At 34.7% G+C, this 18,013-nt stretch overlaps 1 protein-coding gene across 1 annotated transcript; it reads left to right on the top strand.

Annotated features, from left to right (window-relative positions):
- LOC109846556 (TBCC domain-containing protein 1-like) lies at positions 8,555–18,007 on the top strand. The gene is made up of 9 exons (XM_020415804.1): positions 8,555–8,591; positions 12,087–12,227; positions 13,034–13,420; positions 14,512–14,616; positions 14,897–15,037; positions 16,511–16,714; positions 16,923–17,015; positions 17,205–17,316; positions 17,822–18,007. The coding sequence occupies exons 2-9, from the start codon at positions 12,114–12,116 to the stop codon at positions 17,863–17,865; spliced, it is 1,200 nt and encodes a 399-aa protein (XP_020271393.1). The 5' UTR covers positions 8,555–8,591; positions 12,087–12,113; the 3' UTR covers positions 17,866–18,007.

Raw genomic sequence — 18,013 nt, 5'->3', positions numbered from 1 at the left:
TTACAGTAAAAAGACAATGAAAGAAAAATTTGACTTGTATTCCTCTCAAAATCGATTACAATTTGGATTGCGATTATAAAAGAGAGGAGAATGAATTTGATTCTCCCCTTTGTTTAAATCTGGGTTCTTCACGGTGGCGATGAGATGCTTCCCTCGAATGCTCGTGTCGAGTTTGCTTCTCGTTGACGATCCGAACGTCTTGATTCACTGGAACGATGTCTTCTCCTCACGATTTGACGCTGTGGAGAACTTGCGTGGCAAGTTTGAAAAAGCCCTCTCCAACCTCCAACCCGAAACTCAGTTGAGTTTCTGATATTTATAGGGGATTACGGGTGGTAACTGCCCCCTTAATCCACTCTTAAGTAGGGCGAAAATCCCTCAAATCGTGGGGAAGAACAGTTCCTGGAACTGTTCATTACGTGCTTTGAACAAGTCAAACGCTGAAAAATAGCGTTCAGGGCCCGAACTCTGCGTTTTTAGACTAAAAACGCAGAGTTGGGCCTATTCTGGTGGCTGAACGCACTGGCCGCGCAGCGTGATGAACCCTGAGACGCAGAGTTGGGATGTTTTAGGCTGAAAACGCACAATTCGTGCTGTAAACGCACAGTTGGCCTGTTTCAGGCTAAAAACGCACAGTTGAGCCCATAAACGCACAGTTGGCCTAAAAACGCACAGTTTGTGCTGTTTTAGAGGCTGAAAACGCACAGTTGTGCTGTTTTAGATATTAACTCTGCGTTTTGATGTTGAAAACGCAGAGTTGAGCATGTGCGCTTTGACTCTGTAATGCAGAGGCGAACCTTAGGCGGGCTTGGCGAGCTTCAGGCTAAGTCCAATGTTCTGACGAAGTCCAGTCTTGCAGACGGTCTTCAGAACATTACTTGCTACGAAGAACAGGTCATAACTTTCAAACCGCACGTCAGAATTGGACGAATTACATATGAAAATCGGCTATCTCGACGAGACATTGTAACTTCCATCATCGATGTTTGATGGGGGATCAACTATCTATTGTGATTTTTAGACAGCCTACAGTCGGATTTGGTTTGAATGCCCCATTTAATTTAAGAAAATCCGACAAATCATATTTTGCCCAAGATAACCCAATCGCTCATGCCAGAATTTAAAAGAATTTGGGTCCCTAAATCTTAAACTCATCGCAACATGTTGTATTTTAGGTCAGACAAATTCTAAAATATACACATATGAATAAAAACCACATAGGTTTATAAGAGTTTAAAGCAAAAATCAAGATAAATTAAAATTGTCTGACAAATGCATATAATCCAAATATAGAAAAACCAAATAGTTTACCTTGACCACCTCAATAAGATCTACTACCTCCCCCTCGTCCGAGCTTATGAATATTAATTTGAATTATGACATGAGCTTCAGGCACTACGACCGAACCAATTAAACTTGCATTATGGTTTCTCACAACAGCTGGTTGTGTTTTTAACAGCTACTAATGCAAGGATTAGTTCATAATGCTTTTAGTTGTACTATTGTAAGAGTACAATGTTACTTGTTGAATTGTATTCAGTCGAGGGTTTAAAATCTAAAAATGGCTACAGGATAAGATCTCCTACTATGTTCATAGCCTCCCCCTTGTCCACGCGTATAAGTAATTTTCTGAATTGTAGCATGTGCTATAAACACAACTCGTAAGTCAACTAGTCTGACATTGTGATTTCTAATCATCAATTGATTGTGTTTCTCTGCGACTACTAATCAATTCAGAATGCTAAGTGCAATTCTTGGTCATGTACTGCTGCTGGAGTATAATATTATTTGCGTGGAATAGGGAAACGAATTTTTCGATCAGTTCTGCTTATAGAGTTTCAGTTGCTAGATAATTTGGTACAGAGCTGAATCATATTTAGTCATGTATTTTAAATCCAAAAAGTTCTGATTCAGTCTGCCAGTTGCGCTTGAGGGAAGATTATTGGTTTCCATAGATCAAAGCGATCCTTCAGGGATTGCCCAGAAAATTGAATACTTTTTCAGTGAAGCATTAATTTTTCACGTCTTAATTGATAGAGAAAAAATTTAAAGTGTTTGTCTTCTGGACAAAGATACTTAAAGAATCAAGAATAGAGAAAAAATTTAAAGTGTTTGTCTTCTGGACAAAGATACTTAAAGAATCAAGAGATATAATCGTGAAAAATCACATGTGTGTCCAGTAAAAAAAATGAACGTTCAAGGCTAAAGATAAGTAATAATTCACAGTGCACTAATCATGGGGACGAAAGGTTAAAAAATGAACGTTCAAGGCTAAAGATAAGTAATAATTCACAGTGCACTAATCATGGGGACGAAAGGTTAGTGCATGAGAAATTAGAAATATTCACATTTTAATAAGATCACACATAATCATCAAAATCAGCAAGCAAGTAGAAAATAAACAAATGCATAACCAGTTTGTGCTATCATTTCTTCTAAACTCAATGTTGCCAGATTCAAAAACACTACCAAGGCAATTTTGGATAGAAACTAATATTGCATAATTTCAATGGTGAGGAAGAATCAGTGCAATTAGCAATAAAAAATGGACCACTTATGGACGCCAACATGAGCTTTAAAACCCACAATTGTTATATTTCTATTATATGTTTTTACGGCATCAAAATTTGTAGCTACTTCTATGTTTATATCCACCAAATTTATAAAATATTGCACTGTATAAGGTGTGCATACAAACAAAAGCGAATAAATAAAGGAGCCACAAATCATTAGTTACAGTGCATGCCTCTGTTCTAATTAGATAGGACAAGTGATCAATCAACAGAAGGTGTGCATTTGCAAATTGTATTAAACCAGACTGTATGAATTCAACATATAATAAATGGTTTATATACGCATTTTCACCAAAAAATAGCTAAACTGTATGACTGGCTAAATATTCTAAGCAGCATACAAAAAGGTCGAAATATCATACTTGTGTGAGTAGTTGAAATTTTGGACAGTCGACCTCTAATATGGAGTAAATAATGGCAATAGGAACGAGAGTAGCATGGTGGAGTTGTGCAGTACTAATAAAACTAGCAAGAAAGATGGAAAGTTTAGTTTATATAAGGTTGTATGTTAAACAAAAGATTTCGTATCATATGGTTTCATCTTTTATTTATAATGACCTTACCCTATTCTCAACTTCTCATGCTTTTATCTCTATTTCCTAAAGAAAAATTATTATATTATCTCTGTTGTTTGGATTTATCTGTACGTTTTTTTACTGTTAATTCATCATTTTTATGAAAAATGTGATGTATCTACTAAAACACATCTAACTGATTCAATCTGAATTATTGTCACACGTGATGAGACTGTATTCAACTAATTGGTTGACAGAGCCCACAGATAAAACCAAAACCAAGAACATCTGCTAAATGATCACCATTCAAAAAAAATCTCAAAATACTGCTCCTTAAAGTTAGGAATTAAACTCAGGTCATCTGATAGCTTTAGGAACAAATGTATACAAGTAACAATATATAAGTCCGACCAATTAAGTTAAAAGCTTCATCACAAGAGTAAGCAACACATACCTTTTTAGAAGTGGTGCCTTAATATATCGACAATGCTGCATACTGGCACATCAAGGAAACCTTAGCATCTTGCCTGTGTTCTCAGATTTATTTTTGTGATTTGATATGATACTCAATGCCAAGACAGGTCCCACATGTTGTAGACGATAAAAAAAAATATACCTCTGATGAGCCTACAGGAAATTCGCCCACAAGAAGTCGCATGACTAAACCGCATGGCCGTCAAATGTGCTCGGTTCCAGATTCGCCTGAATAATCGACTCGCCTGCACGAGTTGAGATCATTTGGAATAGCGGAAGTTCGCCTTTCACGCAACTCGCCTGCGCGAGTCCAAAGACGAATCCGCCTGCAAACCTCAAGGCCACTAGTACAGCTGGGTATCCGCTACCCCACGTGCTGGGATGGGCCATCCCATCTCTCTCGACCCGAAGGGAGAGAACACGGTACCCCCAGACCGTCAAACGGCCGCTCACAGTACGAAGGCCTAGACAGGTGTCGAGTCAACCTGAGCATTCATAAATGCGACTCACCTCGGCTGTCTGAGTCAAGAGCTGGATCCGCCGGCACTCGGCAAGTTGGCTAGACCCACTCGAGTACTGTGCACCTACTTCGCCGCCTCTCCTGACCGGAAAGGAGAAAGCACCGTGCTCAAAGCACGCCGGGCGGTCACGCACAGTACGAGCGATCGGACAGACACTTCATCGATCTGCGAACTCATAAATGCGGTTCATTAATGCTGGTCAAATCCACTCGGATAGCAGTCGGCCGTTGCCTCATATACAAGGATGGGCCTTCCTTTAGTTCCGAGCTCCGATCGCCGACGAACTAAGCAGACCCGAACTCCCTCGAGTTGAGCTTCTACTGCGAACTGAAGCTCTCCAGCAACTTCGATCGAACGGTCCAAGGGAAGCAGACTCGACACGAGCATCGAGCGAAGCGTCCTATAGCCACCTAAAGCCCCCACACAAAACAAAGAGGGCATTCCCTCTGCTTCTGTTGTAACCATTTGATTATTAGTTTGTAATAAGCTTTCTTATTAATACAAACGAACCCTCCCTGTTTTCGGGAAATCAAATTTACACCATACACATGTCTGTTGACTTGTGGCGTTCCTTCTTCCAAAATTTTCTTATGAATCTCTTGCAGAAGATGTACATCTAAAAATCTATTACTACGAACCGATGATCACAAACCGGCTAGAGCTGCTCGTGCTGATAACGTGTTGTAATCTCGTTGTTGTATCTACATACATCACATATCAAAAGTAAGAATCAAACATGAATATGTAAATAAATAGAGAAGAGAAGAGATAGGGAGAAAGTGATCATCTCATTTTATTCATCCTCATTTCTCCAAATAAATAGAGAAGAGAAGAGATAGGGAGAAAGTGATCATCTCATTTTATTCATCCTCATTTCTCCATCATACATTTTATCTTCCATGGATTACATTATATAGATGTGGAAGGGAATACTAAAAGTCACAAGTAGGTGAAGAGACTTCTTCTAGTAATGTCCACATTTATTGTATTTATATTTACAACATTTTCTAGATTAATTGTATGGTGGATTTCACAAAAGTAGCCTAAACATTTGCCCTTTTTAACAAAATCTTTCTAAACTTTATAAATTAGATGAAATTTTCATAATTCTTGAAAAAAGAAATTAGGACAGACAATGATTTTATAGTTCTAAAAAAAACTCATCGATTTCTCATAAATTATAAAGAAACTTCCTAATCTACACAACAAGTACAATTGAAACTTTGAGAAATATGTTTTGTCCTAATTGAGCCTCCTTGAAAGCTTTAAGAATATGGGCAGCTAAGAATTCTGGATTCACAATGAATCTCCAACCCTGCTTGGCCAAAGGAGCCATGTTAAATGATTCCATGTCCCTAAAACTCAAATGTCCCTAAAACCCAAACCTCTTGTCAGTCTTTGTTTTGCACAATTTATCCCCAATTCTACCAGTTTCGTGTGCACTCGGTCCGGATACGGCTCGGATATGATGCTTACCATATCCATATCCGCTTACCCATCTCGGATACGGATACAGATACAAATATACCTCGGTAAGGAAAATTCATAACCATATCCTCTAAAATCGGATGCGGTTACGGATATACATGCAGATATATGAGCGGATATGCATGCAAATATAAAACAGATATGAGAAATAGATAGTATGGAGAAAAACATAGTTCATGTGATACAAAAGAGTTCTTTAATATGTTCATTATAATTGAAAAGTTAAGATTAGACATCTTGATCATCAAAATTAATCACAAACCCATAATCTAAGAATCGAAACTATCTTAAGAGTATGACTAATATGTATTTGGATATTTCGGATACGGATACGGATGTTTCACTACAAAACCATATCCTATTGGTTATAGATTTGAGTAACCATATCCGTACCCTAACGGATACTGTTACAAGTATTTCCTCGGATATGGTTACGGTTTAGCACCCCTATTACCAGTGCATCTTTTGCGCTCCACCCCCCAGGGCCCCCACCCACAATACTGCCAATGTAGAATTGAGCTCGTTGCAAAGCAATACAGGCAAGTGAAACACACTCATGGCACATAAGTAGGGATGGCCTAAGCTACCTCTTTAAGGAGTTAAAAGGAGTTTCTCATGCCACACATGTACTTTTTTTTCTTTTTCAACCCATATTCTTTAGAGCCCCAAAAGCTCTCATTTTAGACCTTTAGATCGATGATGGAAGTCCCAAATAAGTCAAGTGACACTCCGCCTCACCAACATCTACGCATTCTTTGCGATGCGGCCGCATATCATTTGGAGCCCATTTGATTGAATTTTTTGTAAGAAGACTCGATAGAGACTGAGCACACTTAATAAATAAATATGGGGAGAGAGGGTAATTTTCTATTGTTTGTGAAATTCATTCAAAGAAGAAAATTTTGATTTAAACCTAATCTAACTTTTAGAAAAAAACCAACCCGGTCTCCTTTTATTTACAAGGATCTACCCACTTCGTGGCCACGTCAGCATGTGGCCGTGAAGTGGGGCGATTTTTTTTAATCGCCCTGGCTAAATAGTCGGGTTGTCAACCCCGACTATTTTGCACGCCCTAGCTAATATACAAGCTAAACTAGTCGGGGTTGGCAACCCCGACTAATTTAGCTTGTGTATTAACAAAATAGTCGGGATAGGCAACCCCGACTATTTAGCAACGAGATTAAAAAAACCACCCTACTTTGTGGCTACGAAGTGAAGCGTAATTTTTTTTTTAAACTCGTTGCTAAATAGTCGTTGCTAAATAGTCGTTGCGTAAATTTTTGATTGGGGTTAAATCAAAAATTTCTTCTTCACCCAAACATGTGTAATATTGAAGGGTGATCAAAAATCAACCTAACAACTTTGTGGAAGTATTTGGCTACTTATTTGATTTTGACACAGAGAGGTCATAATTCAAGGATGCTTTTGGTTACAACCTTTTGCCAAGAGAAAAAGATGACACGACTTTAGTTTGTTTGCTAATGAAGCCAAAAAGAAGCGTTTAAAAGTTGAAAACTACTTTAAAATTTTATTTTTTTGTTCTTTTTTCTCGAGTGATTGAGGGATAGGTTGAGTATTATTTTGTTAACGACTGAAAATTGAGTCTTTTCTGGGGTTTGAGAAGTAAATTTAAACGCGCAACCAATATGATTTATATATTGATTACTCTGTGTTGTGATGAAAAAAAAAAGACTTCTATTCAAAATTAAGTTATACACATCTCAAATAGAATACAATTACATATTAACATGTGACTATTACAAAGGGTGAGAAATAATCAACCTAAACGTCGATAAACGAGCGTAGTCACTTCTTTTACAAATCTTTATATAAAAAAACCACGTATATGTTAACTTTTTTAAATTAATTGTATGGCGGATTTCACAAAAGTCTCCCAAACATTTTGCCTTTTGTACAAAATCTTCCTAAACTTTATAAATTAGAGGAAATTTTCATACCTCTTTTTTTACAAAAAAAAAGTAAAATAAAAATAAATAAAATTAGGTCAGACAACAGTTTCATGAGCCATAAAAAAACTCGTCAATTTATATTCTCTTAGGATGTGTTTAGCAAACTACACAAAATTGATCCCAGAATCAATCCAGATCTAATTTTGTGCTAAACCAGTTTTTTTTAAACTAGTCCCCTTAATCCAAAAGAAAACTGTTTTAGAAATCATATTTTACCTAATAAAAACAAGATCAAATAAAAAAATCTTTTAAAACTCGGCGACCATTTTTCAGTTTTGGAAGATTGTAAAACACACCCTTAAATATTTCGACTTGGATAAACACTAGTGTGGAAACCGGTTTTAACTGCTACAACGAATTTTTTAGATTTTTTTTGAATTGTACAGTATCCCGTCTCTGTTACAGTATTCCCGTGTGCTATAGTAACATTTTTTTTCAAAAAACATAAGTCTAATGTCATATTTGCTACATATAGTATTTAATGTAGGATGAATAGTGGATATTTTAGATTCTCCGATTTGTGCAGAGCAGTAGATTAGGCCAAAATTCCCAGCTCCATCAATAATAAGCCACGTACTTCCCCTTCACGCCACGCCCCAAACACCTCTTCGATCTGCTGTTCATCGGCGTCAATGACCGACGAAGTCTCTCGGCCTCTCCTCCGCCGCGCCGATGCCGAGAGCCTTCGAGCACCGTGCGCTCCTCCCAATCCCCAAGCTCATCGTGCAAACGACGGATACGACTAACCTACGCCTGCCCTCAGCACACGCCATCTCAATCGAACCCTAGCACGCGCGACCCCCAAAACCCTAACCGACGAGCTCAGATCCCCTCGAACACGCGGCTCGTCTCGACACGCTCGCCGTGTCCTCCCTCGACCGAGATCGCGCGGCGGGGATCGGATTGTCAATGATTGGTGCTGTTTCTTTATAATTCAGTTCGTATAAAGAGTGCTGGTGCGAGGACCACAGGATTCGCGCGTTGTTCGGATGTGTGCCGGTCGACCGCTCGCGTTTCGACGGGTACTTGTCGGCTCTCTCGCAGATTCAGGTTTAGGTTTTTTTCTCTCATATATATTATTTTGTGGATTTTTGTTTGTTTGAGTTGTTTATGGTTTGTTTTAGGGCTTATCTGGGGATTAGGAGATTTCTGTTTAGTACGTTAGATGTGTTTTTATTAGGTACTAGTTGAGATGCACGTGCAATACACGTGATTGAATATGATGATTATTTAAATTAATAAAAATTAAATAAAAATAAAGTTTTTTTTTGGGATTGATCATCAACTCAATAATCTCTCATTTGAAATAATGTCCTTGTTTCTTTCAACTTAGACTGTGGCCATGTGATCTACTGTTTATGAGTTATAAACACATTGATCTAGTACAATATATCCATTTATTAGTATCTTAAATTCTTCAAAAGATGGATGATCATTCAATTCGCAAAGAAATTTTGCATATGAATTTACTTGTAATATATCCATTAAACTTTTAGTTATAGTTTAGCTCATATTCACATTAACTTTTAGTTGTAATTTCGCTCATATTTATATTATCTAATATTCTCATTTAATTTTATAACTCATTCTCCTTATCATAGAAGTAAAATTGAAAGTATAAAGAATTATTTTCTTACGAAAGTAGAACAGAGAGATTATGATATATTCCGTCATGTGCTCTGAATATATATTTTTTCTTTGATGCAAGGTCCCTATCAAATCTTGTCTCAAGCAATATGAATAAAAAATGCTATTATAACTCACTTGTCTAGGGCAATTGTATTGTATATAGGACATATAACTTATTTGGAATATCCACATCTGCTAAATGGATTTTGCTCTTGTGAGAGCAAAATGTTAGAGGCTCGTATTCAAACATTTTGCTCTAGTGCATAACTTATATATCATAAAGAACATACTGGTTCACGAAGAATTTTTTCTAATAATGATATTATTACAATGATATTACTATTTAGTATTAAATTAATTTTATTATATAAGATTATATAACCCTTTTTAATAAATTATAAAGTACATATATTGAAACCTTGATGCTTATAGCCAATAGTTGGGCTCCAAAAAATAGGTTAACTTTACATCGTAGTTTGCTATTAGTAGTATTGTTGGTAATATCATTACATTTCCTCTTTATCTTATTATTCACGTTTTTGTGATGTAAGTTCTCTTTTGCTAATCACTCAATTGGTTATATTTAGTTTTTGTAATATCAGATGTTAGATTATTCTTTTCTGTTTAAAAAATATTAACATAAATTTCTTAAAAAATATATACACATAGTAGCAATAATATATACTTCAGTTCAACTCAAACATTGGTTTGAAGCAATTTAGAGTGATGTTTTTTCTACGCTAGACTGGTGATATAGTGATTACACAATCCAAAAGTCAAAGAAGAATTTATACAAAGGAAAAGTAATTTAATATGTTAAATTAACAACTAATTTATAAAATATACATGGGCAATGCAGATAGCTATAAAAAGTAAGGTATATGTATTCATGGAAATTCCATAGTGAGTGACCAACTACAATCATCCTAATTTAAGCATAAATAATTATTATTTTAGTTTCTAATTTGATACGCAAACTATGGAACAAATCTCAAGCAAAAAATAAGAATTGAGATTGTATTATCCTCTAGGTAAATAAATAAATGTTATTAGAACTCCGGTTTATATTAAATTTGAAGTAATAATTTAAATTATTAACTGTCAAATATTAGTTCATGTGAGAAAGTAAAGTAATCTATGGTCTATATACCTATATAGTAAATCAATCAAACGTATTAAAATTATATGTTAGATTCACATTAAATATAATTTATAAAAAACAGTACATTAAAGTCAAAATCATTTTAACCACTATATATATTATCCGAAATTTTTTGCATATATAAACTATACTGCCTAGGAATAATGATGTGCACACTTACCTATGACGTAATACATCTTAAGAACGACTTACTCGTTAATATCATGATTAATTGATATATCTATGCATTACATTGAAAACACAATAAAAATTTAGAAAACTACAAAAGAAACACCCTCAAAAGCTTTAAAAATTATAAAAAAACACCCTAAATTTTGTAATTTACAAATACACAAAACTATTAAACATTAAATTGAAATCAAGGAATTACAAAAAATCATTGAAAAATTTTAAACTTTGGAGGGGTAATTTGCGACGCACTAAACTTTAAGGTTTTTTTTATAAATTTTAAATTTAATAGATTTTCAATTAGTTATGTTCTTTTCAAAAAGTTATAGGTAATATTGATCATAAAAAGTTTTTCCTAAACCTATACTTTTAAAGGGAGTATAAATTTTTTTACAAATTTTTAATTTTTTGAGGGTTGTTAATAATTCTATATTCATTTTAGTATCTATAAGTTAGAAATTCTAATGGTGTTTTTTATAAATTATGAATTTTAGGGTTTTTTTTGTAACTTTTTTAAACTTATAGGCTTTTTTCTGTAGATTATAAATTATTTATAGACTATTTATAATTTGTATGTTTTTAATTTACTAATGGGTTAGAAATTCTCAGGGTTTTTTTTATAATTTTTGAATTTTTAGTGTTCTTTTGTAATTTTTAAAACTTTAGATATTTTTTCTATAAATTATAAATTATGTAGGGGATATTTGTAGTTCTCTACGAACTGAAATAAGTAAAGGATTTGAATTATATCAAACGTATCTCTTTTATCCAATAACATGTTAAGTATCATTATGAATATGATAAAATATTTAATTATCAATTCAAAGAAGATAGGATAATTAGAATAGATTAGGATAAAAATTTAATATTTTAAACAAAAGTTAAGAGTAATATTGACCATGAAAAGATTTTCCCAAACTCGTACTTTTAAAGGGAGTATGATAGATTATAAATTATTTATAGACTATTTATAATTCATATGTTTTTAATTTACTAATGGGTTAGAAATTCTCAGGGTTTTTTTATAAATTTTGAATTTTTAGTGTTCTTTTGTAATTTTTAAAACTTTAGATATTTTTTCTATAAATTATAAATTATGTAGGGGATATTTGTAGTTCTCTATGAACTGAAATAAGTAAAGGATTTGAATTATATCAAACGTATATCTTTTATCCAATAACATGTTAAGTCTCATTATGAATATGATTAAATATTTAATTGTCAATTCAAAGAAGATAGGATAATTAGAATAGATTAGGATAACAATTTAATATTTTAAACAAAAGTTAAGGGTAATATTGACCATGAAAAGATTTTCCCAAACTCGTACTTTTAAAGGGAGTATGATTTACCGTTAGTAAGGGTGTCTGCGGGTTCAATGTGGCATCTTTCTGATAATGATGTTTAAATCTAAACCTGATAAATATTCTTTGACACTGCTATAGCTTGTGGTGGATTGCAGCTTTTAATAACTTAATGTAACATTCTTCCTGTAAGTTTAATGTGAAATATAGCATTTTCTACTTTTATTATCTCTTCAAAATTTTGTTTTTCTTGTTCTAAAGTTATTGCTTTGTTTATTGAAGCTTGTACGCAGTAACAGCCGTCGTTTTATGCCTTCACAAGCTGATGAAGAAGCACACCAGCTCTCATATCTGCAGAAACACATGGCCAATATGCTTGCCCTTCTGGCGGAGCCCGTGGAAGGAGAGGGTGAAGAATCTTTGGTTTGTCTCATTGAGATAGTCCATTATTCCCCTTTGGCTTCTTGTTTTATTTTATTCTTTTAGTATATATTACTATATCTGCGTGAAGTGCCTTGTGTCTTCTGATTTGTGGTTAGATAACAAATTGTTGTTGTGTGCCAGAGACGTGATGTGATAGTTTATATTAATCTATTCACAATTTAGTATGGGTGTCATCATTTCTTGACATATTTTTAAGGATGATAAATGACCGCTTATTAGGAACTTTGATTTGTAGACATATATTCGGTCATGTTAATGTTACCTTTCAGTAATTTCTTAAGGATATCAAGGTCATCAAGGAAAGACTGCAATACTCTTTTGGAAAAATTTCATGTTAAGTATAGGCTAGCTTTATTTTTGTCAGTAAAGTCTGGGCTTGAAGAGCTGCAAGCCTGCAAATTTGTTTCATTATAATTGGATCAGTTTTATTAGCTTTATAGATTCCATCCATGTTCTTCTGTTATGGATTTGATTGTCACAAATGAAGTTTGGAAATTAATAAAATGTATTCATTAGTTAGGAGAATAAACAGCTCAAGAAGTATGTGAGGCAACAGATGTTCAGAAGATTTATGTCTCTTCTAATATGACATCATGAAATAGCCCCAAATTTTCATTTACAGGTCTTTGTTTAGGGGATCATATTCTTCATCGTAAAATTAGGCTGTCTTCTGAGAAGGGAATATTTGACTATTGCAATTCAAAAATTTACTTTCTTGCATATTGCATGTTCTCCTGGAATTTGCTCATGTTGAATGGCAAAGGGTCTCACTTACTTTTTTACAGGTTGTATCACAGGAAAGATTTATGCATCTTGGATTCCTAATTCATTTCGGGGACAAGGGGCCTGAAGGAATTCCGCTAAGCCAGGCAGCTCAGTTTTTTGCAAATTCAGATCCAGACATGCCTGCTGTTCCTGTTCCAGCTGCTCAAATCCATGAATGGATTTTGGAAAACATTGCTGCTTCTCTAAAACAGACCACCGAGAAGGTAGCAGCAAAAGAACATGGATCGTTTGGTGCCTCTGATCTGGATGTGACTATGACCGATGCTTGTGCAACTCAAACTAAGGTCCAAAGCAGTCCATATTCTATAAGCCAGACTGTTGTGGAGGGTGTCTCAAAATCTTCTGTAGTCAAACAAGCTAGTGATATCAAAGGAAATTCTGTTAAGGTAATTATAATTTTGCTGGCTTACTGATGGGCTTGTGCACAAAATATGATAAACTATGTTGATTAAATTTACTTATTGTCTCCGATGGTCTTGCCAAGTATGAATCTGTAGTTCAATTTGGATAGCTTTGCTATTTACTGTAACCAGTAACCAAAACCATTGCTGTCACGTACTCACGTCTGTTTCTGAAGACCCAAATATTCATTTATCCGTGCCATAAAGATTGAGATGAGTAGCTGACTAAAAATCTCGCAAATATTTTATCTAATTCTTTTGATTGTTGATGTCACCTAATGGTACAGTGTTAATGGGATATTTGAATATTTATCTACTATTTTAATGCAAATACGGATGAGGGTTTAAAATTTCATTTTGTGCATTCAATTCAACAGATATTGGTCTAGTGTTGCCTCATATATCCTTTTCGTTTTGAGAGATACCCAGAGGTACCTGCTTGTGTCTATTTAAAGTGTTCCAGTAATAATATTAGGGAGTGAAATGAAACCTTGGGCCCCACATCTTAGATTTATCTCTTCAATGTAGGCTTGGGAGAATACTCCTCTTCTGTGTTTGCTTTGCTTCCCTTCACATTAGATATTGTGCGACTCACCTTACTAAAAAGTTATGGGTCATATTCTCTTAACAGAATAGAAGAAAAATTCATAAAGAAAGGGTCTAACCCCTTTTGGTTTACTAAAAACAAAAAATTCAATGCAATTTACATGCTATATGACTTCTTTGATGCAGGGGTTTGCGAACAACTTCCTATGGAACAACCAATTTTCACTATATAGGATGGAGTGGCCATAAATTAATTTGCATCTCTATGAATGCGGATTTTCTTTTCTTTGTACTATTTATTGTTACCATGATATTCATATTTCATGCTTTTTAAAATATAGATTGCATTGCTTCCATCACATATCGGATAGCATAGTTGAATAGGTTGGTTTCAGTTACTGAACTATGATTCCATAAAAGAAGTTACTGAACTACAACAAATATAACAACCAATTCATGTCAACTATCAATGTCAGGCTGCATAAACCATTTATTTTCATCCATTGGATTCACATTTTGTTCTGCTGCAGGTTTTGAATTGCCATGATTCAGTGATATATATACTGGCACCTTTGAGGTTTTCTCTTGTCTATGGATGTTCTGACACCACTATCATTCTTGGGGCTATTGGCAAGGTACTTGTGGTACAACTATACTTTTAGTAACCGTGAGTAGACTATCACAAGCTTTGTACTCTCAGCGTTGATTTTTCTCAATGCATCCTGCAAATTTGTAGAAATTGTACAAATGCATTTTAGCAAATGCACCAGAGCTTTGTTCTTGATAGATTAAAAAAATCCTTCATGTAAATGTTGCAGATGTATGTACATGAATTATCTATCAATTAACCATGAACTTCATTATTTCCTTATTGCCTACCTTATTTCCACAATAATAGAAATTTCATATCTGCAGGCTGTCAGGGTAGAACACTGTGAAAGGGTTCAAGTTATAACAGCTGCAAAACGCATATGTATTGCAAATTGTCGTGAATGTGTGTTTTACTTGGGAGTAAATCAACAACCTCTTATCCTTGGGGATAATCATAAAATTCAGGTGAGTAACTAGTTCATTTTGATTGATTTACATTTTTTCTTCAATTGTTTGAACGTCATTGTCTGATTTTCAAATGATACAATATTTCCTTCTAAATGTGAGTGGTAATGGAGTTTTGCAGAATCTATGCTCCTGCTAGCAAGATTCTATATATGTTGTTTCATGTATGTCGTGTTTATTGAGCCCAAGATGGAGTGTGTAATTGAATAAGGATATCTGATGCAATGAGCACCTAGGATACAATATCATGTTTTTGACATTAACTTCTTGAAGGTCATTACATTCTCCTATCATAGAGCTTTGAGTTCAAAGTGTTTTTGTAAGTTTCGTGAAAAGGAGCTAGAAGTGGTAGATCATAGAGGGAATAGTCCTCAAAAATAAATGACTGACCAATTAAGAAGAAATGCTTATAAGACTATTGAAAGCATGGTTTTAAATATCGGCCGATAATCCGATATTATTGCCGAGTTATCGGATTTGGGAGCTTTCCGCTAGGATAAGTAGGATTTTTAATCAGTTATCGTTTTTTGAAGTTTCTCGGCGAGTTATTGGCGATAAAGGCACTTATCGGCCGATAAGTAGGCTCTAAATATCGGCTTTATCGACCGATAAGTAGGATTTGGGAGCTTTTACTTTCTTTTGAATTTGCTCTTTGAATGTTTACAAATTATGAGATATTTGTTGCTTTTGGAACTTGGTTGATTGGTAATTGGCTAATGTTTGTTTATGGATATTGATAATGGCTCATAACTACTAAATATCAACTTAGTAAGTTAGTTTATAAATCTCATGATTAAACAATAATTATGTAGATGCGTAGATGGTTCTTCATTCTTGATGTTATCTTATTATTTGCTTGTTTATTATTCCATTTTGACTAACATTATATTTTTTTTCAAGCTTATGTTTGTTTATTATTTGCTAGTATATTACTCCGATAAATACTACTTATCCCCGATATATCCCCGATTTCCGCTATCCGATAAGGATTTTGACCGTCCGATAAATCCCCGATAACCGACATTTAAAACCTTGATTGAAAGAAGGATCATTTTTACTATCTAAGAAGGATCATCGACTTCTGTAGATTATAGCCAATGTATCTACGTGTTGGTGCATTCATTTATGTGTAACCAGCAGTTAGGTTAACCTCTTTAATTTAGCTCGAAAAGTCCTTTTAGTCTAGTTAAGCTAGTTGGCCATTTGACTAGATAGTTGTTGATATTCTTTTTGAATTAAGTCAGCAAAATGTTCTTGAACCTATTATAAGAATGATCATGACATATTTGGCTAGTAAAGAAAAATAAAAAAGTGAGGTTATTGTATAGAACATAACATATGCAAATTTAGAAAAATATAGTTGCAGAAGAGCTTTTTTTCTTCTTTCTGATTCAGTTGAGATATTACAAGCAGTATTTTTGGGCCATCCATTTCTGCACATGATAATAGTTTCTTTTCGCTCCTCTTTGACAGGTCGCACCGTTCAACACATACTACTCTCAGTTGGGAGAGCATATGGTTCAAGTTGGTGTTGATCCTACTATCAACAGATGGAATGAGCCCTTGGTGTTGGGCATGGTTGATCCTCACGATTCACTCTCCCATCCTGCAGGGGTGTCTGATGTTCAAGCTGAGTCTGCTACATGCCTGGATCCTGATCTATTCACAAACTTTTTGGTATGCTGAACATGAGTTGTAATTTTTCATTGGCTTATTCAAGAACTCTTTGTTTGTGGTTGCATGTTATTACTTTTTTCTTAAGACAGTCTAAGATAATGTATTTGACATGTAACTCTTGTTCAATCTTTGTTGGATATCTCATGGACCTTTCCCCTTCTGAATGTGACATGTAATACTTCTGTGTTTCTTTAATGTTTGACTGTAGATTCCTAATTGGTTTGGAGCTGAATCAGCAGAGTCGACAAAAGATAACCCATTCCCGTTGCCTGAGATCTATTTGGCATCCCAGCGAAAAAAGGTAATTTTGTCTCGAATTTAATTCAACATGAAGATAGTTATGCTCGTTTGATATTCTTATCTGTGCTTATGCTTTTTCATGGTAAATTGTTAATTTGTCTCAACTGTTTGCTTTGAAGATTACAGTTTTTAACTCAGTTTTGCTGCCATTCCCTAGTAAGTCTTAAGTATTACCCTTGATTTCATGCAGTATTCAACCTTGGTCGAAATACAACAAGCTTTAAGGGATGTGCAGATTGACGAAAGTCGGAAACGGGAATTAGCATCTGCCATCCATTTACATTTTAAAGAATGGCTATATGGTAACACATTCTATTCTCTAGAGTATACTTCATGTGCATTACTCTTGCAAATGCTTTTCTTTCCTTGTAAATTCTAACACATTAGTTAATAGAACGATGGTATCGCCTAGCAATCATCTAGTATCCATTATTTGTTGGAACTTGGAGGTTACACTGAAATAATCTTACAAACTTTTGTACCTTCCCACCATGTTATTTTGACCTGCTCTCATCCTATTAATCATATTCATATTTCCAAAATCAGTTTCTTCTCTTTTTCTCTTTTCGAACGAAGGCACAGCTTCCATCCTTCCCTCGTATTTTTTCTCATATTTCCTAGACTACCATTTATTTTTGCTACTGCACACAGTGTAGCTTCCCTCAGCCTCAATACCTCACTTCGATTAGCAAAATCACTTTTGCGGCGAATTAAAATTAAGCTTCTTGCAGTCTCAATATAAATCTGCTGTATTCTTTGCTATCAAGCTTAAAACAGACTGAAGTCATGTTTTGACTCTTTTTGCAGCTTCTGGGAATATCCGACTGCTCTACTGTCTACAGGGAGATTGAGCTAAATCTTGCTACTAAAGCTGTAATCCATCAGCTAAGGTTTTGTAAAGTTAGCTCAATTGTTCTCCGCACGTCACCATATCTCGCCGAGTTATTTGTATGTGGGATTTCAAATTGCATTTGTAGGAAAAGAAAAGAGAAGAGAAGG

The sequence above is a fragment of the Asparagus officinalis genome, chromosome 1, assembly GCF_001876935.1.
Source record: "Asparagus officinalis chromosome 1, Aspof.V1, whole genome shotgun sequence".
Classification (NCBI taxonomy): domain Eukaryota; kingdom Viridiplantae; phylum Streptophyta; class Magnoliopsida; order Asparagales; family Asparagaceae; genus Asparagus; species Asparagus officinalis.
This window is presented reverse-complemented; position numbering and strand designations above follow the sequence as displayed.

Coding starts and splice junctions, on each gene's coding strand:
- LOC109846556 (XM_020415804.1), top strand. CDS start 12,114: ATGCCTTCACAAGCTGATGAAGAAGCACACCAGCTCTCATATCTGCAG. Junction 12,228..13,033: donor GAGAGGGTGAAGAATCTTTG/GTTTGTCTCATT, acceptor ACTTTTTTACAG/GTTGTATCACAGGAAAGATT. Junction 17,016..17,204: donor TGGCATCCCAGCGAAAAAAG/GTAATTTTGTCT, acceptor GATTTCATGCAG/TATTCAACCTTGGTCGAAAT.